Genomic DNA, 24,299 nt, shown 5'->3' with positions numbered 1-24,299 from the left:
ACTTTGGGTCTAGCACGCCAAAGTGAATCCCATTGTTGAAGCGCAACCTCCTTTACCAAAACAGTGTAATGTTAGTTACTTACCCAAAGTATGTCCAAATTTAAAGACTTAAGACCAAACAGAACAAATGTTGTGGCTTTTTTCCTTATAATACTAAATATAGTCTTTGGCCACAAATGGGTTAAGTAACCCATGTTCACTTTTCATACTACAGTGTTGGACCTATGAAGTGTGTATGACAATATTGAGTCAGTGATACAGACAACACATAACTGATTAGAACAACAACAAGTGGGATCCAGATAATTAAGGAGATGTTAAATATGTGGGCAAACACACCAAAGCAGGGGTAACCCATGACTTAAAGTGCCCCTCTGCTATACATATTTCCCCCTGAGCTTTTAGATTTTAAAGAAGTATTACCTGAAGCTATCTACCTTAGATTCAAACTGATGTTCAGTATACACAATGGCTATACAAATTATATCACACACAACTTTTTAAGTTAAACTGTGGAATTAAAAAAATCTTCTAAAGTTACATTTCGAAAGGATTTCCTATCCGTGGTGAGGTGGCTGTTTTACAGCTCGCTGCGCTCCATCTTCTCTTTGTGTTGTCGGACCTTCTCCGGGAGAGTCTGTGTCAGGAAGACAAACCGGTCCTTCTTCAGGTGCTGACCAGTTACCTGCTCCTTTATATCAATTGACAAGTAGTCTTCTTCTGCTCCATACTTTGGCCAGTGGACAAGGCCGTCCCCATTAGGAGACCTACACACACACACACATACACACACGCACACACGTTATATACAAGTCTTATCTTCATGTGTATAATAACTTGTAATCAGGGTGAATTCCTACCCTGTGCGAGCAAAGTTGGCCCAGTAGCTCATCATGGTTCTGCTCAACTGCTCCTCATCTTCATCACATGCATCTAAAATAATGATAATCTGGTAAAACACTTTCCACTCTAGGAAACCCAGATCTCTGGTGGTCTATTGAAATAGTGATTTTTATATTGCACTTACCGGCTAATTTGACATGGGTAGTTGTGAAGCAGAATCCAAATACTGTAAGGATCTCATCTCCATGGTCACTCCCAACAAAGCTCGGCCTTTTTGACTGCAGGAATTTGAGAGTATGCTGGTACTCATACAGGTATACAGGGGCACCTGCATCTAGTAGTAGACAAATGGGTGTGATCTGTCTTGTTTATGAAAGTGTGTCACAGTAAATATGAAACAATGGTTCTTAAATAGATTTGCATAATCTTGTGTAAGTAAAATACCTCTGTGGGCATTAGCAGTCTTAATGGCTGGAATGGTAAACATCATATCTCCAATCAGCTCAGTGAACCCATCTCTATTCTTCACACGATCTTCACCGGTTCCAATATATTCATCAGCCACCAAATCTCTGAACATCGCATCTTCGGGCTAGAGAAAATGAGCGACACATCTGTCAGATAAGTTTGAGCATGATGAAGCAGAGTAATATTGTAATGTCCAGCACTGTCTGCCTTACATTAGGGTAGAATATGAACATCATGTTCATGACCAGCTCCCGATCTAATCCCTCTGTCCAGTTTGGAGGAGCAAAGTACTTAAGGAAGACATTTAAACATTTCAGACATGGACTAAAGCAAAACAATCATGTTTTCATGGACTTATCTGGAAATCAGTAATCTCTTCAGTCAAATTTCAGTAACATGCACACTTACATCAGGAAGTATCCAGCCCCCTTCATCATTATTAACGCCGGTCATGAATGGTACAGTGAGAAGTTCATGTTTGTGGAACAGCTCATCCACAGGTTTTGTCAGGAAGTGTCCATCAACATTTACAGTAATTTTCATTTTTCCTTCCTTGAGAGAATAAAATGTGTAAAAGAAAAAGTTGAGATAAAGACAACACAATTTATAAAAGTGAACATTTCATAGACATCTTGCAGAAGACAATATAGACTAATTTTCAACTAATCCCATTAAGTCAGTCTATATCAGTTTTGCATACAATATCTCACCTGCGCAATAGCCTCAATAGTGTTAATATCGAGGTTTCTCATGCAATCAGCGATCTTCTCCGTGCTTTCGAGGCTACAGCCAGATATATTAGCTACCATCTGAGGAGAGATATGTGGGATTCATCTCAACAGTTTAGAAAAAAAATATATATTATGTTGTGATACTGATTTTGTGCACTGAAGAATGTTTACACACAAAAAAATAAACACTGAAAATGAACCTGCGCTATTGGTAGAGGATCATTTGCAAGGATTAAATCCATTGCAGCAGTGCCGCTCTCAGCAATGGCACGGTGGAACAGGCCATCAGACAATGGTGAGAGAAGCTGTTGATTCAAGCAACAGAAGAAATGAAAGGTTCTGTGGACAGTAGTGACTTTGCAGTGACATTAACTATGTAATACTTGCAAAAAAAGGTGAGTTTATTTAAAGTGCTTTATCAGCAGATTGATCCTTACCAGGAGGGATACGCTCACTCCGCCTGCAGACTCCCCAAATATGGTAACTGAATATGGGTCTCCTCCAAAGTTGTGAATGTGCTGCTGGATCCACCTCAGAGCTTGTACCTGGTCCAACAGGCCAAAGTTCCCTGACATGTGCTCATCACCAGTGCTGGATAGAGCATAAAATCAAAGTCTACAGCAGCTGATAAAAGTGACCCAGTTTTGAACTTTTGTTCACATGTGGCACAGATCAAATCCAAACTAGTAGAATACAATCATAGTATATTCATTCTAACTGTGCTTAGTGATTTTAGTTGTTTTACCTGAGAAAGCCCAGAAGTCCCAAGCGGTACTGGATCAGAACCACAACCACATCCTGGTAAGCACCCAGGGCAGAGCCATCATACATTGCAGCTGACCCAAGAGCAAACCCTCCACCATGGATCCACACCATGACCTGGGAAGGTAATGAAAGACCTTTTTGTAACTCACACAGGCACTGCCCTCTACTGGACTCTAGGGGTAATACTCTCCACCAATCACGAGCATGCATTCATCCACTGAAACGTTGCATAAACGTAGCCAGCCAATCAGGATGTGCCTACCCAAATACGTGCGGACCCCACAGTATATAATGCAGTGTCCACCGCTGGCAGCCATCCTTTTCTCTTCAGCAAACGGCGGGTTGGGTTCGCCACTTCTAGAACTTTGTCATATCCCGCCCTCTTTACCAGAAAGGATCTTCACAATGCCTGCTTCGAGAGACTTGGCAGAGAGTGCTGTTCAGCAGCCATCAGCCCTGGCCGGCCTGCCGAGCGCTGCCCCCAAGATTCAATGCCAGCAGCGGTGGGTTCACTTCCGATGCCTCTCTCGAGGTCAACGCCATCAAAGTCCTCGCTCCAACTGCCAATGCTCCGATGCTGTCTCCGGTCATCCCTGCTGAGGCACCGGTTTTGTCTGCAGACAATCATGACAACAATATGTCGTTGGTGTCCAGGTTCAAACGCTGGAGCGAGGAAAGGAGCCCCTGTCCTGTGCAGTTGAGTCTACTTTTCTCCTTTTTACAGTGTTTGATGGATAGAGGGCTGTCTATTAAAGTGTGTGCAGCAGCCATTTCTTCCTGCCTCGATGGTTTTGACGACAGACTGGACTTTGGCCATCCTCTCATGAAGCGTTTTTTGCAGGGGGTCAGGAGGCAACGGCCAGTGATGTGTGCCTGCTCCCCACTGTGAGACCTGCTATTGGTGCTCGAGGCGTTGGTGAAAACCTTTGAGCCTTTGGAGCATTCCTCTTTGTAGGCGTTGTCATTCAAAACAGCTTTGCTGCTTGCATTGACATCAGCTAAGAGAGTATGTATCTAAGCGCCCTGTGGGTGCACCCAAGTTGCTTGCTTCTTCGTGGTGACCGCAGCAGGGCTACTCTCAGACCAAATCCCTCCTTTGTTCCCAAGAACTTAAGGAGTTATTCAGGTCGAGGGCCAAGCAACTGGATGTTTTTTGCCCTCTATTGGAGGAGAGTATTACCGATGGCGTCCAGTAGAGGGCTCCGCCTGTGCTTACAGAGCTAGGGTTACAATATTGTAACCTCTGATCTTTTCCACAAAGCATAAAGCACATTTTTACTTTATTCTATCTGATCTCTATCAAACTACATCAAACAAAGACTTTAATCTGACTAAAACATAAAACTGATGGTGACAAAAACAGGACAACATCATTCCCTTTGCAGTCTGGTTTTAAATATGGGCATCATTACTCATATTGTCACATGGATTCTTCCAAAAGAAATCAAGTCAGCTTCTACATAAACTCTATCCAGAGTTATCCAAAGCTGAATCTCAGCAACTGAGCATCACTCCAAACCTGCAGCAACTTACTGGGAGCTTGGCATTGTGAGCTCTGTTTGCAGGGGTGTAAACGTTGAGGTAAAGGCAGTCCTCTGAGATGTCTGGGAGCTCTGCCAACTTGGAACCTATTTTATCAATCAGATCTATAGAAGTCTGTTTATTTTGAACACACCTGAAAGAGAGACATGTTTTTGCAGTGAATATGGGACATAAGTTCTCCAAGTGTGGTATGCAACACCTGAAGCACATGAAGGACTTACATGGGTGGCTTCCGGGTGGCGTCTCTCACTCCTTCCCATCCCTCTACAGGCTGGGGTGCAGCTAGTCTCAGAGCAGGGCCTACAGGTGGCTTTGCAAATGGGATACCCAGGTAGGCGTGGACCCCAGTCTCCTTCCCCTTTACACTCACATACTGACCTCTCAGGCTCCCGAGCTTTGTGTGGACTTCAGGTGCTATCAGGATATTAGGACTGAATCAAAATCATAAAGTAGTGCAATTTATAAGTTCCATTGCTGTAATGCCCTTTGTAAAGTTGTGTTGATCTAATCTCTACATATAGCTGTTAAAAAAGAGGAAGAAAAACAGCTTCCTCCTTCAAGAGGAGGATGCATCACATTGCTCCATTCTGGCAGTTTTACACCATAGAGTTGTAGGCTTTCTGATTAGACACTCACAGTCACTTCCAAAGTCCTGTTACCCTGCATTAGCGTGAGGCCAGCTAAAATTAGTAATTATAACTCTACCTGCTTTGCTCATTGAGGAGTTACACCTTTGGACACAGTCAGCCTCACCCTCGCCAGTATGTAGGTAAAAGGGCACTTTGATTGAAGCGCGATAAAATGCAAACAGGTAACATCAAGTCAACAACAGATTTAGTCCTGCGAGAAAGACTTTTAAAGTAGATATAGGCTACTATAACTTGAGTAGGCTTATGTTATTCAGACTAACGGTACCGTCAGATCTACATCTAAAATCCCATGTTATTGGGCAAAGAACTGAAATGTTAAAGTGTCTCCTACTTACCATGTAGGTCTGCAGCAACATAGAGAAATAAAGCAAACGTCAGAAAGAAGGTCTTGTTTACACAAAACTTCATGGTGGTTGTCTCTGTGTGGATTGCGACACTGCTGGGTTCTGAGAGGAGGAAGAAATGATGCCTGCCAAGAAGCTTTCCGCTTATTTCACCCAGGCAGTGCTGCCCTTAATATTACGTGCAAGATCAGGCGTGGCTCTGTCGGTTTTATACCACAAACTGTATTTGTAAAGCACCTTTCATACAGGTCAGTGCAGTTCACATTGCTTCACAGCTGACTGACAAGCCGGAAATAACACAGAACAAGTGTGTACAGTGAAAACAACAGATTTAACAATTTAATTATTTCAGACAAATGCACACAAAATGTAATAAAATAGAAATAAAAGCTATAATAACAGTAATAGTAGCAAAACAGTGTGAATTTAACACTAGATTAATTGTTATAAAATAACAATAAAATTATACAACTTAAATACATCAAAATAAGTGAATTAAATAATAACCATTCTTCATCAAAGGCCTAGTTGAATAGGTAGGCTTTAAGTTTACGTTTAAAGATTTCAACAGCTCCAGCAGCTCTCAGATCCTCAGGCAGACTGTTCTAGCGGCTCGGAGCATAATGTCTAAAAGCTGCCCCACCAAAGGTTTTAGTCCTGACTAAAACTAATAGACTCGTGCCAGAGGACCTGAGAGGCCGTACCAGTTCATACACTGTAAGCATGTGAGACATATGCTGGTGCAAGACCATGAAGTGCTTTAAAAATAAAAAATACTATCATCACATTACTTTTACAAATGTCTCACAGTATGTCTAATGCATTTTTGACTGACTTGTTTGTGGTTAAAATTAATCAATAAAAACATTTATGGAAGGGAGGAAGGTGAGGTGACTGTTTTACAGCTCGCTGCGCTCCATCTTCTCTTTGTGTTGTCGGACCTTCTCCGGGAGAGTCTGTGTCAGAAAGACAAACCGGTCCTTCTTCAGGTGCTGACCAGTTACCTGCTCCTTTACATCAATTGACAAGTAGTCTTCTTCTGCTCCATACTTTGGCCAGTGGACAAGGCCACCCCCATTAGGAGACCTACACACACACACACACATACACACAAACACACGTTATAAACAAGTCTTATCTTCATGTGTATAATAACTTGTAATCAGGGTGAATTCCTACCCTGTGCGAGCAAAGTTGGCCCAGTAGCTCATCATGGTTCTGCTCAACTGCTCCTCATCTTCATCACATGCATCTAAAATAATGATAATCGGGTAAAACACTTTCCACTCTAGGAAACCCAGATCTCTGGTGGTCTATTGAAATAGTGATTTTTATATTGCACTTACCGGCTAATTTCATATGGGTAGTTGTGAAGCAGAATCCTAACACTGTAAAGAGTTCATCTCCATGGTCACTCCCAACAAAGCTTGGCCTTTTTGACTGCAGGAATTTGAGAGGATGCTGGTACTCATACAGGTATACAGGGGCACCTGCATCTAGTAGTAGACAAATGGGTGTGATCTGTCTCGTTTATGAAAGTGTGTCACAGTAAATATGAAACAATGGTTCTTAAATAGATTTTCAAAATCTTGTGTAAGTAAAATACCTCTGTGGGCATTAGCAGTCTTAATGGCTGGAATGGTAAACATCATATCTCCAATTAGCTCAGTGAACCCATCTCTATTCTTCACACGATCTTCACCGGTTCCAACATATTCATCTACCACCAAATCTCTGAACATCGCATCTTCGGGCTAGAGAAAATGAGCGACACATCTGTCAGATAAGTTTGAGCATGATGAAGCAGAGTAATATTGTAATGTCCAGCACTGTCTGCCTTACATTAGGGTAGAATATGAACATCATGTTCATGACCGGCTCCCGATCTATTCCCTCTGTCCAGTTTGGAGGAGCAAAGTACTTAAGGAAGACATTTAAACATTTCAGACATGGACTAAAGCAAAACAATCATGTTTTCATGGACTTATCTGGAAATCAATAATCTTTTCAGTCACACAAATTTCAGTAAAATGCACACCTACCTGAGGAAGTATCCAGCCCCCTTCATCATTATTAACGCCGGTCATGAATGGTACAGTGAGAAGTTCATGTTTGTGGAACAGCTCATCCACAGGTTTTGTCAGGAAGTGTCCATCAACATTTGGAGTAATTCTCAATTGTTGATCCTTGAGAGAAGAAAATGTGTAAAAGAAAAAAGTTAATAGTTGAAAGTGAACATTTCATAGACATCTTGCAGAACACATTTTAGGATCATTTAAACTAATCCCATTAAGTCAGTCTATATCAGTTTTGCATAAAATATCTCACCTGCCCAATAGCCTCAATAGTGTTAATATCGAGGTTTCTCATGCAATCAGCGATCTTCTCCGTGCTTTCGAGGCTACAGCCAGATATATTGGCTACCATCTGAGGAGAGATATGTGGGGTTCATCTCAACAGTTTAGAAAAATGTATATATTATTTTGTGATACTGATTTTGTGCACTGAAGAATGTTTACACACAAATAAACACTGAAAACTGAACCTGCATTGCTGGTAGAGGATCATTTGCAAAGAGCATATCCATTGCAGCAGTGCCGCTCTCAGCAATGGCACGGTGGAACAGGCCATCAGACAATGGTGAGAGAAGCTGTTGATTCAAGCAACAGAAGAAATGAAAGGTTTGTTGGACAGAAGTGACTTTGCAGTTACATACTGTAACTGTGCCACTCTTGCAAAAAAAAAAAGTTTATTAAAGGGGAACGATGCCCATTTTTGAAATTCATACATATTATTCCTATGGTCTAAGACAGTCCAAAAATATTAGTAAACATGAGCAATTCTCTCCCAAATCCAAAAACTAGAGAGCTAAATCTCAAATTTGTGATGCCATGGGGTATAAAGTGTGAAACTGCTCCATAGACAATGATTGGGAGAGATGTTATAGATGACACTGAGAGCACACAGGGGTATAAAAAGAAAACAAACATCACAACAACATTGTCTGTGGAGCAGCTCCAGAATTTATACCCAATGACAGGTTTGAGACTAACTTCTCTGGTTTCTGGCTTTGAGAGAGAGGAGTTCATGTTAACAAATATTGATTGAACTTTCCTCAGCCATGGAAATGACATATTGGAATTTTTAATTTAGGTGGTGTATCCTTTAAAGTGCTTTATCAGCAGATTGATCCTTACCAGGAGGGATACGCTCGTTCCGCCTGCAGACTCCCCAAATATGGTAACTAAATCTGGGTCTCCTCCAAAGTTGTGAATGTGCTGCTGGATCCACCTCAGAGCTTGTACCTGGTCCAACAGGCCAAAGTTCCCTGACATGTGCTCATCACCAGTGCTGGATAGAGCATAAAATCAAAGTCTACAGCAGCTGATAAAAGTGACCCAGTTTTGAATTTTTGCTCACGTGTGCCACAGATCCAATCAAAAGTATATAATCATAGTATATTCATTCTAACTGTGCTTAGTGATTTGAGTTGTTTTACCTGAGTAAGCCCAGAAGCCCCAAGCGGTACTGGATCAGAACCACAACCACATCCTGGTAAGCAGCCAGTGCAGAGCCATCATATGTTGAAGCTGACCCGATAGTAAACCCTCCACCATGGATCCAGACCATGACCTGTTAAAGTAATGAAAGACCTTGATCTTTTCCACAAAGCATAAAGCACATTTTTACTTAGACTTTAATCTGATTAAAACATAAAACTGATGGTGACAAAAACAGGACATCAGTGTCTTTGCAGTCTGGTTCTAAATGGGCATCATGACTCATATTGCCATTATGGATTCTTCAAAAAGCAATCAAGTCAACTTCTACATGAACTCTGTCCAAAGTTATCCAAAGCTGAATCTCAAACCTGTGGCAACTTACTGGGAGCTTGGCATTGTGAGCTCTGTTTGCAGGGGTGTAAACGTTGAGGTGAAGGCAGTCCTCTGAGATGTCTGGGAGCTCTGCCAACTTCACACCGAGTTTATCAAACATATCTATAGAAAACTGTTTGTTTTGAACACACCTGAAAGAGAGATGTGTTTTTGCAGTGAGTACAGGACATAAGTTCTCCAAGTGTGGTATGCAACACCTGAAGCACATGAGGACTTACATGGGTGGCTGCCGGGTGGCGTCTCTCACTCCTTCCCATCCCTCTACAGGCTGGGGTGCAGCCAGTCTCAGAGCAGGGCCGACGGGTGGCTTGGCAAATGGGATACCCAGGTAGGCGTGGACCCCAGTCTCCTTCCCCTTTACACTCACATACTGACCTCTCAGGCTCCCGAGCTTTGTGTGGACTTCAGGTGCTATCAGGATATTAGGACTGAATCAGAATCATAATGATAATCATATCAGTTCAATTAATATATATATATGTAAAAAATCAACAACATCTGGTTGTTACTTGGTTCTAGCTTATGTTGAAACTGACAAGTAGACAAGTGTTAAATAGAATAAATAGAATAACAACTTTTGCAATCAATGATTGTAACATACATTTTGAGTGTGTGAATCTTTTATCTTGAAATAACTGGTTTAAATGCAGCCAATTAGACTGTTGTCAGGCTATCAAATAGGCATTATCAGTCAAGCGTCGTAGATGTGGGTCAGTAGGGGTCTACTACACCCACTAGTGGGTTTTATCATCTATTCACATGATAGATCACAGAAAGAAGGTATAAAAAAAACACGACAGCGACCTCTAGCGACCGTAGTAATTATGACAGGAGCAGAAGCGGAAGTCAGGTGCTGTAGTATAAGACTGAAACTCCATAAAGGGTTGAGGTCAGGGACAATACCTGGGACACAAAACACGGGCTTTTCATCCAGGAGAGTTGGAGTTTGCATCCTGTGTGGAACCAACAATGTGTAATTGTCTTTGTGTTCATACTTATTTTAACCCAAAACACAATGTTTTTTCCTAAACTTAACTAAGTGTGTTGTTTGCCTAAGCCTAAAGAAGTTGTAGTTTTGTTGCCTAAACCTAAAGAAGCCTTTTTGTTTGTGTTCAAAACGTTACGTTTCATTCAGTTTTACATCATGTTAGAACAAAAGTGAAAGTTTCACTTTCACTTTTACAAAGAGGTAGGCGTAGTAGGCCCCTAACGACTCACATCTATGGTGCTTATAGCGACTGATAACGCATATTTAATGGCCTAATAACAGTCGTGCGTGGGTATTTGTAAGGTATAACAGTGTGACAGAGTGACTGGGCAGAGAGGGGAGTTGCTGCAGACTCGAATTAGAATGAGTTGCTGCAGCTGTGCCTGATGAGGACTGGGGGAATTGAACAGAACGTGTTTAAAGGGAGAGGATTGAGCATGGGCTTGTGGTTCTGGGGAGCTGCGCTTGGTGTGTATATCCAAGCCGAGTAGAGCACTCATTGTTGGCGGTGGGTGCCGTTCGCTGCCGGGTAGGGCTGATGAAGACAGGTAGCTGGGCTGTAGGATGAGGTTCCTGCATTAGGCAAGGCCAGATCAGTTAATGCGGGGACTTAAGAGTGCGACAGCCGTTTCTCAGCTTGTGTAGAGGCGCTCCTGCTGTATGTGGAAGCCTCCCAGCGTTGGAACGGCATTTCCCCCACATCTGATTGTGTCAAAGGGGGGAAGGTCTTGACTCCAAGGCAAGGTAAGTCTTGACAATGACAATTTTCCTTATTTTGTTTGTGTTAATTATGCTGTGTTTGTCCTAAGGGCAGTTTAGCCACAGTGTTGTTGGGAAATATGGTTGTTTAAAGCAGCAGTGGGTAGAAATGGAGCAAATATGATTTAAAAAAAGTCACTTTTATAAAACGGTCATTATATCCTGACAGTAGTACATGAGACAGGTAATCTGAAAAAAAAAATCATGTGCCTCTGTGTCCTCCGGTGCTCCTAATGACATCAGCAAGATTTCACAGATCAGAGGAAAACAACCAATAAGAAAAATGAAAAAATGTGTGACCCGGCAGCCATGTTGAGATCAGTTGAGGAAATGCCAAAGAGAGAAGATACTGGCATCCCACGAAACTAGAAAACCTAAGGAATCCATTGGTACCAACTATATTATACTGGCTTGCGAAGGAGGTAAAATAACGCTCCAAACTTGCTCTAAATTTTGACGAGGAAAAACTGTCATGGCCATTTTCACAGGGTTCCCTTGACCTCTGACCTCAAGATATGTGAATGTAAATGGGTTCTATGGGTACCCACAAGTCTTTAACCTTGTGAATAACTTGTTAACACAATAGAAATGATGGCTGTTAAAAAAAGAGGGAGACAAATAGATTGATCCTTTAAGAAGAGGCTATCACATTGCTCCATTCTGGCAGTTTTACACCACTGAGTAGTATTTGATTATACAGTCACCCCAAATTCCTGTTATCAGCTTTCAAGCAAAAGAAGTTATTATAACTCACAACCTGATGTGCTCTTTGGAAAGTTTTCACCTTAAAAAACAGTCAGCCTCGCCAGAATATTAGGTGACCTTTTACTTACATAACCTACTGGCCATGTAGGTCAAGAATGTTACCTATAAAGTCAACAACAAATTCAGTCCTATGAGAAATACATTTAAAGAAGTTACTATAACGTGAGTAGGCTGAGCAAAATTTGACGTTGAAAGTATGTTTAATAGATGAAGCCTGTATTATGTCTATTTGTGGTTTAGTTTAGACTATAGCGGTCCCGTCAGATCTACATCTAAAAATCACTGCGTGCTGTTGTTGTCGTCGATGTTGTTGAGCAAAGAAATGAGTTGTCTCCTACTTACCATGCAGGTCTGCAGCAACATGGAGAAATAAAACAAAGGTTAGAAAGAAGCTGGTCTGTTTTCCTCGGATCTTCATGGTGGTTGTTCTCTGTGGGGGTTGTTGTGACACTGCTCGGTACAGAGAGGAGGAAGCTCAAAGACAAAATGACACTTGGTGAGAAGCTTTCCCCTGATTTGACCAAGGTGGTGCTGCACTTCATACTACATGCCGGTTTTATAACACAACCAAAGGTCACATCAAACTTTATTAGTTTGGACTTTATACAGGTTGTTGCAGTCCAAAGTGCTGACTGACAAGCCGACAATTAGACAGTGAAAACAACAGAAAAGACAAAACATTTCAGCAATTTAACAGTTTGATGATTTCAGACCAATGCACACGAGACAATAACATGATACAAATGCAATAAAATAGAATTAAAAGCTATAATAACAATAATAGTAGTAAAACAGTGTGAAGTAAAAACTAGATTAATAAAATAACAATAAAATAGAATAAAATTAGATGCAGTGGTTATCGGAGTCACTATATCCTGACAGTAGTGCATGAGACAGGTAATCTGAAACAAAATCATGTGCTTCTGTGTCCTCCGATGCTCCTAATGGCATCTGTAAGATTTCACAGACCGAAGGAAAACAACCAATCAGAGCCGAGTTGGAGCCTTGCCGTCTCTGAGCAGCTGTCAATCACTCGCAAAATACAATCAAACGGTCAAACTATGACCACAATGTTTACTTTGTATTGTTTTCATTTACCTTTTAGCCAGTAAATCATCTGCCAGTCAACTAATTAAGTGGAAATCCTTGGAAAACTGGTGTGCCAATACAAAGGTTTCTTAAATAACCCAGCTACCACAAATGTCAAGTTTCTACATGGTCTTTCGAGCCGGAGGCTTAAGCATTGGGTATGGATCAGGGAGAGCAGAGACTCATACAGATCTCATTCCTCAAGTGACTGTGGTGGTGAGTCTGAAACAGACTGTGGAGTTAGTAAAATACCAACAGTGTAAGCAAACTCACAGTGCATGTCAATTACCAATACGCCAGAATGATGATAACATGCCCAACCTCCCTATCACACACATTTTTATAAGTCAAACTGAGGCATTTCAAAAAATCTTCTAAAGATACATTTTGAAAGGTTCTCCTTTCCAAATTTCATACAATGCATGGTGCTACAAAAAGTACTAAAATTCAATTTGTTTAAATGTTATCATTATTATTATCATCACATTACTTTTACAAATGTCTCACAGTATGTCCAATGCATTTTTGACTGACTTGTTTGTGGTTAAAATTAATCAATAAAAACATTTATGGAAGGGAGGAAGGTGAGGTGATTGTTCTACAGCTCGCTGCGCTCCATCTTCTCTTTGTGTTGTCGGACTTTCTCTGGGAGAGTCTGTGTCAGGAAGACAAACTGGTCCTTCTTCAGGTGCTGACCAGTTACTTGCTCCTTTACATCAATTGACAAGTAGTCCTCTTCTGCTCCATACTTTGGCCAGTGGACAAGGCCGTCCCCATTAGGAGACCTACACACACACACACACATACACACACGCACAAACGTTATATACAAGTCTTATCTTCATGTGTATAATAACTTGTAATCAGGGTGAATTCCTACCCTGTGCGAGCAAAGTTGGCCCAGTAGCTCATCATGGTTCTGCTCAACTGCTCCTCATCTTCATCACATGCATCTAAAATAATGATAATCTGGTAAAACACTTTCCACTCTAGGAAACCCAGATCTCTGGTGGTCTATTGAAATAGTGATTTTTATATTGCACTTACCGGCTAATTTGATATGGGTAGTTGTGAAGCAGAATCCTAATACTGTAAAGAGTTCATCTCCATGGTCACTCCCAACAAAGCTTGGCCTTTTTGACTGCAGGAATTTAGGAGGATGCTGGTACTCATACAGGTATACAGGGGCACCTGCATCTAGTAGTAGACAAATGGGTGTGATCTGTCTCGTTTATGAAAGTGTGTCACAGTAAATATGAAACAATGGTTCTTAAATAGATTTGCATAATCTTGTGTAAGTAAAATACCTCTGTGGGCATTAGCAGTCTTAATGGCTGGAATGGTAAACATCATATCTCCAATTAGCTCAGTGAACCCATCTCTATTCTTCACACGATCTTCACCGGTTCCAATATATTCATCTACCACCAATTCTCTTAACATTGCATCTTCGGGCTAGAGAAAATGAGCGACACATCTGTCAGATAAGTTTGAGCATGATGAAGCCGAGTAATATTGTAATGTCCAGCACTGTCTGCCTTACATTAGGGTAGAACATGAACATCATGTTCATGACCGGCTCCCGATCTAATCCCTCTGTCCAGTTTGGAGGAGCAAGGAGCTAAGGGAAGACATTTAAACATTTCAGACATGGACTAAAGCAAAACAATCATGTTTTCATTGACTTATCTGGAAATCAATAATCTTTTCAGTCACACAAATTTCAGTAAAATGCACACCTACCTGAGGAAGTATCCAGCCCCCTTCATCATTATTAACGCCGGTCATGAATGGTACAGTGAGAAGTTCATGTTTGTGGAACAGCTCATCCACAGGTTTTGTCAGGAAGTGTCCATCAACATTTGGAGTAATTCTCAATTGTTGATCCTTGAGAGAAGAAAATGTGTAAAAGAAAAAAGTTAATAGTTGAAAGTGAACATTTCATAGACATCTTGCAGAACACATTTTAGGATCATTTAAACTAATCCCATTAAGTCAGTCTATATCAGTTTTGCATAAAATATCTCACCTGCCCAATAGCCTCAATAGTGTTAATATCGAGGTTTCTCATGCAATCAGCGATCTTCTCCGTGCTTTCGAGGCTACAGCCGGATATATTAGCTACCATCTGAGGAGAGATATGTGGGGTTCATCTCAACAGTTTAGAAAAATGTATATATTACTTTGTGATACTGATTTTGTGCACTGAAGAATGTTTACACACAAATAAACACTGAAAACTGAACCTGCATTGCTGGTAGAGGATCATTTGCAAAGAGCATATCAATTGCAGCAGTGCCGCTCTCAGCAATGGCATGGTGGAACAGGCCATCAGACAATGGTGAGAGAAGCTGTTGATTCAAGCAACAGAAGAAATGAAAGGTATGTTGGACAGAAGTGACTTTGCAGTTACATACTGTAACTGTGCCACTCTTGCAAAAAAAAAAAAGTTTATTAAAGGGGAACGATGCCCATTTTTGAAATTCATACATATTATTCCTATGGTCTAAGACAGTCCAAAAATATTAGTAAACATGAGCAATTCTCTCCCAAATCCAAAAACTAGAGAGCTAAATCTCAAATTTGTGATGCCATGGGGTATAAAGTGTGAAACTGCTCCATAGACAATGATTGGGAGAGATGTTATAGATGACACTGAGAGCACACAGGGGTATAAAAAGAAAACAAACATCACAACAACATTGTCTGTGGAGCAGCTCCAGAATTTATACCCAATGACAGGTTTGAGACTAACTTCTCTGGTTTCTGGCTTTGAGAGAGAGGAGTTCATGTTAACAAATATTGATTGAACTTTCCTCAGCCATGGAAATGACATATTGGAATTTTTAATTTAGGTGGTGTATCCTTTAAAGTGCTTTATCAGCAGATTGATCCTTACCAGGAGGGATACGCTCGTTCCGCCTGCAGACTCCCCAAATATGGTAACTAAATCTGGGTCTCCTCCAAAGTTGTGAATGTGCTGCTGGATCCACCTCAGAGCTTGTACCTGGTCCAACAGGCCAAAGTTCCCTGACATGTGCTCATCACCAGTGCTGGATAGAGCATAAAATCAAAGTCTACAGCAGCTGATAAAAGTGACCCAGTTTTGAATTTTTGCTCACGTGTGCCACAGATCCAATCAAAAGTATATAATCATAGTATATTCATTCTAACTGTGCTTAGTGATTTGAGTTGTTTTACCTGAGTAAGCCCAGAAGCCCCAAGCGGTACTGGATCAGAACCACAACCACATCCTGGTAAGCAGCCAGTGCAGAGCCATCATATGTTGAAGCTGACCCGATAGTAAACCCTCCACCATGGATCCAGACCATGACCTGTTAAAGTAATGAAAGACCTTGATCTTTTCCACAAAGCATAAAGCACATTTTTACTTAGACTTTAATCTGATTAAAACATAAAACTGATGGTGACAAAAACAGGACATCAGTGTCTTTGCAGTCTGGTTCTAAATGGGCATCATGACTCATATTGCCATTATGGATTCTTCAAAAAGCAATCAAGTCAACTTCTACATGAACTCTGTCCAAAGTTATCCAAAGCTGAATCTCAAACCTGTGGCAACTTACTGGGAGCTTGGCATTGTGAGCTCTGTTTGCAGGGGTGTAAACGTTGAGGTGAAGGCAGTCCTCTGAGATGTCTGGGAGCTCTGCCAACTTCACACCGAGTTTATCAAACATATCTATAGAAAACTGTTTGTTTTGAACACACCTGAAAGAGAGATGTGTTTTTGCAGTGAGTACAGGACATAAGTTCTCCAAGTGTGGTATGCAACACCTGAAGCACATGAGGACTTACATGGGTGGCTGCCGGGTGGCGTCTCTCACTCCTTCCCATCCCTCTACAGGCTGGGGTGCAGCCAGTCTCAGAGCAGGGCCGACGGGTGGCTTGGCAAATGGGATACCCAGGTAGGCGTGGACCCCAGTCTCCTTCCCCTTTACACTCACATACTGACCTCTCAGGCTCCCGAGCTTTGTGTGGACTTCAGGTGCTATCAGGATATTAGGACTGAATCAGAATCATAATGATAATCATATCAGTTCAATTAATATATATATATGTAAAAAATCAACAACATCTGGTTGTTACTTGGTTCTAGCTTATGTTGAAACTGACAAGTAGACAAGTGTTAAATAGAATAAATAGAATAACAACTTTTGCAATCAATGATTGTAACATACATTTTGAGTGTGTGAATCTTTTATCTTGAAATAACTGGTTTAAATGCAGCCAATTAGACTGTTGTCAGGCTATCAAATAGGCATTATCAGTCAAGCGTCGTAGATGTGGGTCAGTAGGGGTCTACTACACCCACTAGTGGGTTTTATCATCTATTCACATGATAGATCACAGAAAGAAGGTATAAAAAAAAACACGACAGCGACCTCTAGCGACCGTAGTAATTATGACAGGAGCAGAAGCGGAAGTCAGGTGCTGTAGTATAAGACTGAAACTCCATAAAGGGTTGAGGTCAGGGACAATACCTGGGACACAAAACACGGGCTTTTCATCCAGGAGAGTTGGAGTTTGCATCCTGTGTGGAACCAACAATGTGTAATTGTCTTTGTGTTCATACTTATTTTAACCCAAAACACAATGTTTTTTCCTAAACTTAACTAAGTGTGTTGTTTGCCTAAGCCTAAAGAAGTTGTAGTTTTGTTGCCTAAACCTAAAGAAGCCTTTTTGTTTGTGTTCAAAACGTTACGTTTCATTCAGTTTTACATCATGTTAGAACAAAAGTGAAAGTTTCACTTTCACTTTTACAAAGAGGTAGGCGTAGTAGGCCCCTAACGACTCACATCTATGGTGCTTATAGCGACTGATAACGCATATTTAATGGCCTAATAACAGTCGTGCGTGGGTATTTGTAAGGTATAACAGTGTGACAGAGTGACTGGGCAGAGAGGGGAGTTGCTGCAGACTCGAATTAGAATGAGTTGCTGCAGCTGTGCCTGATGAGGACTGGGGGAATTGAACAGAACGTGTTTAAAGGGAGAGGATTGAGCATGGGCTTGTGGTTCTGGGGAGCTGCGCTTGGTGTGTATATCCAAGCCGAGTAGAGCACTCATTGTTGGCGGTGGGTGCCGTTCGCTGCCGGGTAGGGCTGATGAAGACAGGTAGCTGGGCTGTAGGATGAGGTTCCTGCATTAGGCAAGGCCAGATCAGTTAATGCGGGGACTTAAGAGTGCGACAGCCGTTTCTCAGCTTGTGTAGAGGCGCTCCTGCTGTATGTGGAAGCCTCCCAGCGTTGGAACGGCATTTCCCCCACATCTGATTGTGTCAAAGGGGGGAAGGTCTTGACTCCAAGGCAAGGTAAGTCTTGACAATGACAATTTTCCTTATTTTGTTTGTGTTAATTATGCTGTGTTTGTCCTAAGGGCAGTTTAGCCACAGTGTTGTTGGGAAATATGGTTGTTTAAAGCAGCAGTGGGTAGAAATGGAGCAAATATGATTTAAAAAAAGTCACTTTTATAAAACGGTCATTATATCCTGACAGTAGTACATGAGACAGGTAATCTGAAAAAAAAAAATCATGTGCCTCTGTGTCCTCCGGTGCTCCTAATGACATCTGCAAGATTTCACAGATCAGAGGAAAACAACCAATAAGAAAAATGAAAAAATGTGTGACCCGGCAGCCATGTTGAGATCAGTTGAGGAAATGCCAAAGAGAGAAGATACTGGCATCCCACGAAACTAGAAAACCTAAGGAATCCATTGGTACCAACTATATTATACTAGCTTGCGAAGGAGGTAAAATAACGCTCCAAACTTGCTCTAAATTTTGACGAGGAAAAACTGTCATGGCCATTTTCACAGGGTTCCCTTGACCTCTGACCTCAAGATATGTGAATGTAAATGGGTTCTATGGGTACCCACAAGTCTTTAACCTTGTGAATAACTTGTTAACACAATAGAAATGATGGCTGTTAAAAAAAGAGGGAGACAAATAGATTGATCCTTTAAGAAGAGGCTATCACATTGCTCCATTCTGGCAGTTTTACACCACTGAGTAGTATTTGATTACACAGTCACCCCCAAATTCCTGTTATCAGCTTTCAAGCAAAAGAAGTTATTATAACTCACAACCTGATGTGCTCTTTGGAAAGTTTTCACCTTAAAAAACAGTCAGCCTCGCCAGAATATTAGGTGACCTTTTACTTACATAACCTATTGGTCATGTAGGTCAAGAATGTTACCTATAAAGTCAACAACAAATTCAGTCCTATGAGAAATACATTTAAAGAAGTTACTATAACGTGAGTAGGCTGAGCAAAATTTGACGTTGAAAGTATGTTTAATAGATGAAGCCTGTATTATGTCTATTTGTGGTTTAGTTTAGACTATAGCGGTCCCGTCAGATCTACATCTAAAAATCACTGCGTGCTGTTGTTGTCGTCGATGTTGTTGAGCAAAGAAATGAGTTGTCTCCTACTTACCATGCAGGTCTGCAGCAACATGGAGAAATAAAACAAAGGTTAGAAAGAAGCTGGTCTGTTTTCCTCGGATCTTCATGGTGGTTGTTCTCTGTGGGGGTTGTTGCGACACTGCTCGGTACAGAGAGGAGGAAGCTCAAAGACAAAATGACACTTGGTGAGAAGCTTTCCCCTGATTTGACCAAGGTGGTGCTGCACTTCATACTACATGCCGGTTTTATAACACAACCAAAGGTCACATCAAACTTTATTAGTTTTGGACTTTATACAGGTTGTTGCAGTCCAAAGTGCTGACTGACAAGCCGACAATTAGACAGTGAAAACAACAGAAAAGACAAAACATTTCAGCAATTTAACAGTTTGATGATTTCAGACCAATGCACACGAGACAATAACATGATACAAATGCAATAAAATAGAATTAAAAGCTATAATAACAATAATAGTAGTAAAACAGTGTGAAGTAAAAACTAGATTAATAAAATAACAATAAAATAGAATAAAATTAGATGCAGTGGTTATCGGAGTCACTATATCCTGACAGTAGTGCATGAGACAGGTAATCTGAAACAAAATCATGTGCTTCTGTGTCCTCCGATGCTCCTAATGGCATCTGTAAGATTTCACAGACCGAAGGAAAACAACCAATCAGAGCCGAGTTGGAGCCTTGCCGTCTCTGAGCAGCTGTCAATCACTCGCAAAATACAATCAAACGGTCAAACTATGACCACAATGTTTACTTTGTATTGTTTTCATTTACCTTTTAGCCAGTAAATCATCTGCCAGTCAACTAATTAAGTGGAAATCCTTGGAAAACTGGTGTGCCAATACAAAGGTTTCTTAAATAACCCAGCTACCACAAATGTCAAGTTTCTACATGGTCTTTCGAGCCGGAGGCTTAAGCATTGGGTATGGATCAGGGAGAGCAGAGACTCATACAGATCTCATTCCTCAAGTGACTGTGGTGGTGAGTCTGAAACAGACTGTGGAGTTAGTAGAATACCAACAGTGTAAGCAAACTCACAGTGCATGTCAATTACCAATACGCCAGAATGATGATAACATGCCCAACCTCCCTATCACACACATTTTTATAAGTCAAACTGAGGCATTTCAAAAAATCTTCTAAAGATACATTTTGAAAGGTTCTCCTTTCCAAATTTCATACAATGCATGGTGCTACAAAAAGTACTAAAATTCAATTTGTTTAAATGTTATCATTATTATTATCATCACATTACTTTTACAAATGTCTCACAGTATGTCCAATGCATTTTTGACTGACTTGTTTGTGGTTAAAATTAATCAATAAAAACATTTATGGAAGGGAGGAAGGTGAGGTGATTGTTCTACAGCTCGCTGCGCTCCATCTTCTCTTTGTGTTGTCGGACTTTCTCTGGGAGAGTCTGTGTCAGGAAGACAAACTGGTCCTTCTTCAGGTGCTGACCAGTTACTTGCTCCTTTACATCAATTGACAAGTAGTCCTCTTCTGCTCCATACTTTGGCCAGTGGACAAGGCCGTCCCCATTAGGAGACCTACACACACACACACACACACATACACACACGCACAAACGTTATATACAAGTCTTATCTTCATGTGTATAATAACTTGTAATCAGGGTGAATTCCTACCCTGTGCGAGCAAAGTTGGCCCAGTAGCTCATCATGGTTCTGCTGAACTGCTCATCATCTTCATCACATGCATCTAAAATAATGATAATCTGGTAAAACACTTTCCACTCTAGGAAACCCAGATCTCTGGTGGTCTATTGAAATAGTGATTTTTATATTGCACTTACCGGCTAATTTGATATGGGTAGTTGTGAAGCAGAATCCTAATACTGTAAAGAGTTCATCTCCATGGTCACTCCCAACAAAGCTTGGCCTTTTTGACTGCAGGAATTTAGGAGGATGCTGGTACTCATACAGGTATACAGGGGCACCTGCATCTAGTAGTAGACAAATGGGTGTGATCTGTCTCGTTTATGAAAGTGTGTCACAGTAAATATGAAACAATGGTTCTTAAATAGATTTGCATAATCTTGTGTAAGTAAAATACCTCTGTGGGCATTAGCAGTCTTAATGGCTGGAATGGTAAACATCATATCTCCAATTAGCTCAGTGAACCCATCTCTATTCTTCACACGATCTTCACCGGTTCCAATATATTCATCTACCACCAATTCTCTTAACATCGCATCTTCGGGCTAGAGAAAATGAGCGACACATCTGTCAGATAAGTTTGAGCATGATGAAGCCGAGTAATATTGTAATGTCCAGCACTGTCTGCCTTACATTAGGGTAGAACATGAACATCATGTTCATGACCGGCTCCCGATCTAATCCCTCTGTCCAGTTTGGAGGAGCAAGGAGCTAAGGGAAGACATTTAAACATTTCAGACATGGACTAAAGCAAAACAATCATGTTTTCATTGACTTATCTGGAAATCAATAATCTTTTCAGTCACACAAATTTCAGTAAAATGCACACCTACCTGAGGAAGTATCCAGCCCCCTTCATCATTATTAACGCCGGTCATGAATGGTACAGTGAGAAGTTCATGTTTGTGGAACAGCTCATCCACAGGTTTTGTCAGGAAGTGTCCATCAACATTTGGAGTAATTCTCAATTGTTGATCCTTGAGAGAAGAAAATGTGTAAAAGAAAAAAGTTAATAGTTGAAAGTGAACATTTCATAGACATCTTGCAGAGCACATTTTAGGATCATTTAAACTAATCCCATCAAGTCAGTCTATATCAGTTTTGCATAAAATATCTCACCTGCCCAATAGCCTCAATAGTGTTAATATCGAGGTTTCTCATGCAATCAGCGATCTTCTCCGTGCTTTCGAGGCTACAGCCAGATATATTGGCTACCATCTGAGGAGAGATATGTGGGGTTCATCTCAACAGTTTAGAAAAATGTATATATTATTTTTTTTATACTGATTTTGTGCACTGAAGAATGTTTACACACAAAAATAAACACTGAAAATGAACCTGCATTGCTGGTAGAGGATCATTTGCAAAGAGCAAATCCATTGCAGCAGTGCCGCTCTCAGCAATGGCACGGTGGAACAGGCCATCAGACAATGGTGAGAGAAGCTGTTGATTCAAGCAACAGAAGAAATGAAAGGTTTGGTAGACAGTACTTTGCAGTAACATAATGTAACTGTGCCACTCTTGCAAAAAAAAGTGAGTTTATTTAAAGGGGAACGATGCCCATTTTCAAAATTCATACATATTATTCCTATGGTCTAAGACAGTCCAAAAATATTAGTAAACATGAGCAATTCACTCCCAAATCCCAAAACTAGAGAGCTAAATCTCAAATTTGTGATGCCGTGGGGTATAAAGTGTGAAACTGCTCCATAGACAACTAGAATGGCACTCGGAGAGCTCACACCTCCGCCCCTCTCTCCGTTCAGCTTGCGCAATCATCCACATGTATTTTTGTTTATGTTGAGATCAGCTGTACGTAGCGGAGCATCGTAAAACACTTCATTCAAACTGGACAGAAACAAAATTAAACTCACCTAAACCGTCATTGTTACTCTTTCCAACAATCACCAAGTGTGCTTTGGTTGAACTCAACTGTAAGTTCACAGTGTTTAATGTGAAAAAAACGCAGAAGCTACAGTTGTCAGACTTTTGGAGTAATCCTTGTAACGGACAAAGAAACAAACAAACCAAAGCCAGACTTCGGCCATGGCGAAGGTAATGATTGGGAGAGATGTTATAGATGACACTGAGAGCACCTAGGGGTGATCTGCATTTATGGGTGCATTTTCTGTTTCAAAACTGAGCTCACTACAATAGAATAAAGCTCATTGGGTATAAAAAGTAAACAAACATCACAACAACATTGTCTCTGGAGCAGCTCCAGAATTTATACCTAATGACAAGTTTGAGACTAACTTCTCTGGTTTCTGGCTTTGAGAGAAAGAAGCTCAAGTTAACAAATATTGATTGAACTTTCCTCGGCCATGGAAATGACATATTGGAATTCTTAATTTAGGTGGTGTTCTCCTTTAAAGGGACTGTTTGTAACTTCTTACACGTATAAATCACCCGGGTCGGTGTCCCATGCGCGCTCGCTCGCATATGCGCGCTCGCATATGCGCGCATATGCGCGCTCGCATGTGGCTATGCTGTTCAGACAAGACTCCAACACAAACTACACGGAAACACCAAAACCGCAAAGTTTTATCTGGTGAAGCCCGTCTTGCTAAACAGTGTTGGCCGCGGTCGTAGTCCGCGGGGGAGACCGTAGCTTTGGTCTCCAGGGCCGGAGTCTCTGCTGTACTCTGCTCCTCTGCCAGCTTGCCTATCTAGTGAATGTACAGTGGACGTTTGTCTGCAGCTCCTCCAGACCAACATAGGTTTCCCGTGTCTTGTGAAGTGACGGGGCTCCGCAACGAGAAACGTTATCGTCTCCGACCGGGTGTCGGTGTCTCCCTCCGGCTGCGGTCGGGAGGCTGAAGCAGGAAAAGCCAACACTAGGATCAGCAGTGATTCATGGAGAGACCTTTGTCTTGCCAGCTAACATTACTGCCAAGCAGGTGAAATATACAGTGATATTGTGGTTTTAGCTGACGTGTGTCGCCTCACTGTTTTGAGCGATGCTCCTTCATGTCTATTTAGAGCGAGCAAGCGCAAGCCCGACGCTGACTTTTGTTGTCTTAACGGCCACAGGTGTCGCTGTTAACAAGCATTTCTGATTCTTACAAACAGTCCCTTTAAAGTGCTTTATCAGCAGATTGATCCTTACCAGGAGGGATACGCTCACTCCGCCAGCAGACTCTCCAAATATGGTAACTGAATCTAGGTCTCCTCCAAAGTTGTGAATGTGCTGCTGGATCCACCTCAGAGCTTGTACCTGGTCCAACATGGCAAAGTTCCCTGACATGTGCTCATCACCAGTGCTGGATAGAGCATAAAATTATAGTCTACAGCAGCAGATAAAAGTGACCCAGTTTTGAATTTTTGCTCACATGTGGCACA

General features: G+C 41.3%; 4 protein-coding genes across 7 annotated transcripts in view; all 4 read right to left on the bottom strand.

Moving 5' to 3' along the window:
• Nucleotides 1–256: 256 nt before the first annotated feature.
• Nucleotides 257–5,492, bottom strand: LOC119487485 (fatty acyl-CoA hydrolase precursor, medium chain-like). Of its 2 annotated transcripts, XM_037768415.1 has the most exons (12): nt 5,335–5,492; nt 4,571–4,763; nt 4,341–4,482; nt 2,788–2,921; nt 2,480–2,633; nt 2,297–2,347; nt 1,720–1,830; nt 1,524–1,601; nt 1,288–1,435; nt 1,028–1,177; nt 861–933; nt 257–767 (listed from the first exon to the last, which is right to left on the bottom strand). In XM_037768415.1, the coding sequence occupies exons 1-12, from the start codon at nt 5,405–5,407 to the stop codon at nt 581–583; spliced, it is 1,494 nt and encodes a 497-aa protein (XP_037624343.1). In that variant the 5' UTR covers nt 5,408–5,492; the 3' UTR covers nt 257–580. The 2 variants fall into 2 exon arrangements, with proteins under 2 accessions (XP_037624343.1, XP_037624344.1); XM_037768416.1 differs by lacking the exons at nt 4,341–4,482; nt 5,335–5,492 and adding an exon at nt 2,022–2,120 and having other exon boundaries at nt 1,720–1,863; nt 2,243–2,347; nt 4,571–4,736.
• Nucleotides 5,493–5,655: 163 nt separating this feature from the next.
• LOC119487483 (fatty acyl-CoA hydrolase precursor, medium chain-like) lies at nt 5,656–12,308 on the bottom strand. The gene is made up of 13 exons (XM_037768410.1): nt 12,094–12,308; nt 9,458–9,667; nt 9,229–9,370; nt 8,843–8,976; nt 8,541–8,694; nt 7,889–7,993; nt 7,672–7,770; nt 7,386–7,529; nt 7,186–7,263; nt 6,950–7,097; nt 6,690–6,839; nt 6,523–6,595; nt 5,656–6,429 (listed from the first exon to the last, which is right to left on the bottom strand). Exons 1-13 carry the CDS (start codon nt 12,291–12,293, stop codon nt 6,243–6,245), a joined length of 1,824 nt encoding a protein of 607 aa, XP_037624338.1. The 5' UTR covers nt 12,294–12,308; the 3' UTR covers nt 5,656–6,242.
• A 529-nt stretch (nt 12,309–12,837) lies between these two features.
• LOC119487482 (fatty acyl-CoA hydrolase precursor, medium chain-like) lies at nt 12,838–19,813 on the bottom strand. 3 transcript variants are annotated; one of them, XM_037768406.1, is made up of 13 exons: nt 19,296–19,813; nt 16,657–16,866; nt 16,428–16,569; nt 16,042–16,175; nt 15,740–15,893; nt 15,087–15,191; nt 14,870–14,968; nt 14,584–14,727; nt 14,384–14,461; nt 14,148–14,295; nt 13,888–14,037; nt 13,721–13,793; nt 12,838–13,625 (listed from the first exon to the last, which is right to left on the bottom strand). In XM_037768406.1, exons 1-13 carry the CDS (start codon nt 19,493–19,495, stop codon nt 13,439–13,441), a joined length of 1,824 nt encoding a protein of 607 aa, XP_037624334.1. In that variant the 5' UTR covers nt 19,496–19,813; the 3' UTR covers nt 12,838–13,438. The 3 variants fall into 3 exon arrangements, with proteins under 3 accessions (XP_037624334.1, XP_037624335.1, XP_037624337.1); XM_037768407.1 differs by having other exon boundaries at nt 14,584–14,728; nt 14,874–14,968; XM_037768409.1 differs by having other exon boundaries at nt 16,657–16,849; nt 19,296–19,470.
• Nucleotides 19,814–20,040: 227 nt separating this feature from the next.
• Nucleotides 20,041–24,299, bottom strand: part of ces2b (carboxylesterase 2b) — a 31,846-nt gene continuing 27,587 nt past the window's right edge. Inside the window, exons 19-27 of the mRNA XM_037766976.1 lie at nt 24,067–24,220; nt 22,296–22,400; nt 22,077–22,175; nt 21,791–21,934; nt 21,591–21,668; nt 21,355–21,502; nt 21,095–21,244; nt 20,928–21,000; nt 20,041–20,828 (exon numbers count right to left, since the gene is read on the bottom strand). Of these exons, the coding sequence (XP_037622904.1) occupies nt 20,642–20,828; nt 20,928–21,000; nt 21,095–21,244; nt 21,355–21,502; nt 21,591–21,668; nt 21,791–21,934; nt 22,077–22,175; nt 22,296–22,400; nt 24,067–24,220 (1,138 nt within the window). The 3' untranslated portion in view covers nt 20,041–20,641. The remainder of the gene's footprint in view (nt 20,829–20,927; nt 21,001–21,094; nt 21,245–21,354; nt 21,503–21,590; nt 21,669–21,790; nt 21,935–22,076; nt 22,176–22,295; nt 22,401–24,066; nt 24,221–24,299) is intronic.

Source organism: Sebastes umbrosus, chromosome 4 (assembly GCF_015220745.1).
Source record: "Sebastes umbrosus isolate fSebUmb1 chromosome 4, fSebUmb1.pri, whole genome shotgun sequence".
NCBI classification, from domain to species: Eukaryota; Metazoa; Chordata; class Actinopteri; order Perciformes; family Sebastidae; genus Sebastes; species Sebastes umbrosus.
Note: the sequence above shows the minus strand (reverse complement) of the source record. Positions and strands in the feature narration are given on the sequence as shown.

Coding starts and splice junctions, on each gene's coding strand:
- LOC119487485 (XM_037768415.1), bottom strand. CDS start 5,407: ATGAAGTTTTGTGTAAACAAGACCTTCTTTCTGACGTTTGCTTTATTT. Junction 4,764..5,334: donor TGTTGCTGCAGACCTACATG/GTAAGTAGGAGA, acceptor ATATCCTGATAG/CACCTGAAGTCCACACAAAG. Junction 2,922..4,340: donor CTCACAATGCCAAGCTCCCA/GTAAGTTGCTGC, acceptor TTACCTTCCCAG/GTCATGGTGTGGATCCATGG.
- LOC119487483 (XM_037768410.1), bottom strand. CDS start 12,293: ATGAAGTGCAGCACCACCTTGGTCAAATCAGGGGAAAGCTTCTCACCA. Junction 7,994..8,540: donor GAACGAGCGTATCCCTCCTG/GTAAGGATCAAT, acceptor TTGAATCAACAG/CTTCTCTCACCATTGTCTGA. Junction 6,430..6,522: donor GCCAACTTTGCTCGCACAGG/GTAGGAATTCAC, acceptor GTGTGTGTGTAG/GTCTCCTAATGGGGGTGGCC.
- LOC119487482 (XM_037768406.1), bottom strand. CDS start 19,495: ATGAAGTGCAGCACCACCTTGGTCAAATCAGGGGAAAGCTTCTCACCA. Junction 16,176..16,427: donor CTCACAATGCCAAGCTCCCA/GTAAGTTGCCAC, acceptor TTACTTTAACAG/GTCATGGTCTGGATCCATGG. Junction 14,296..14,383: donor TGTTCATGTTCTACCCTAAT/GTAAGGCAGACA, acceptor CATTTTCTCTAG/CCCGAAGATGCAATGTTAAG.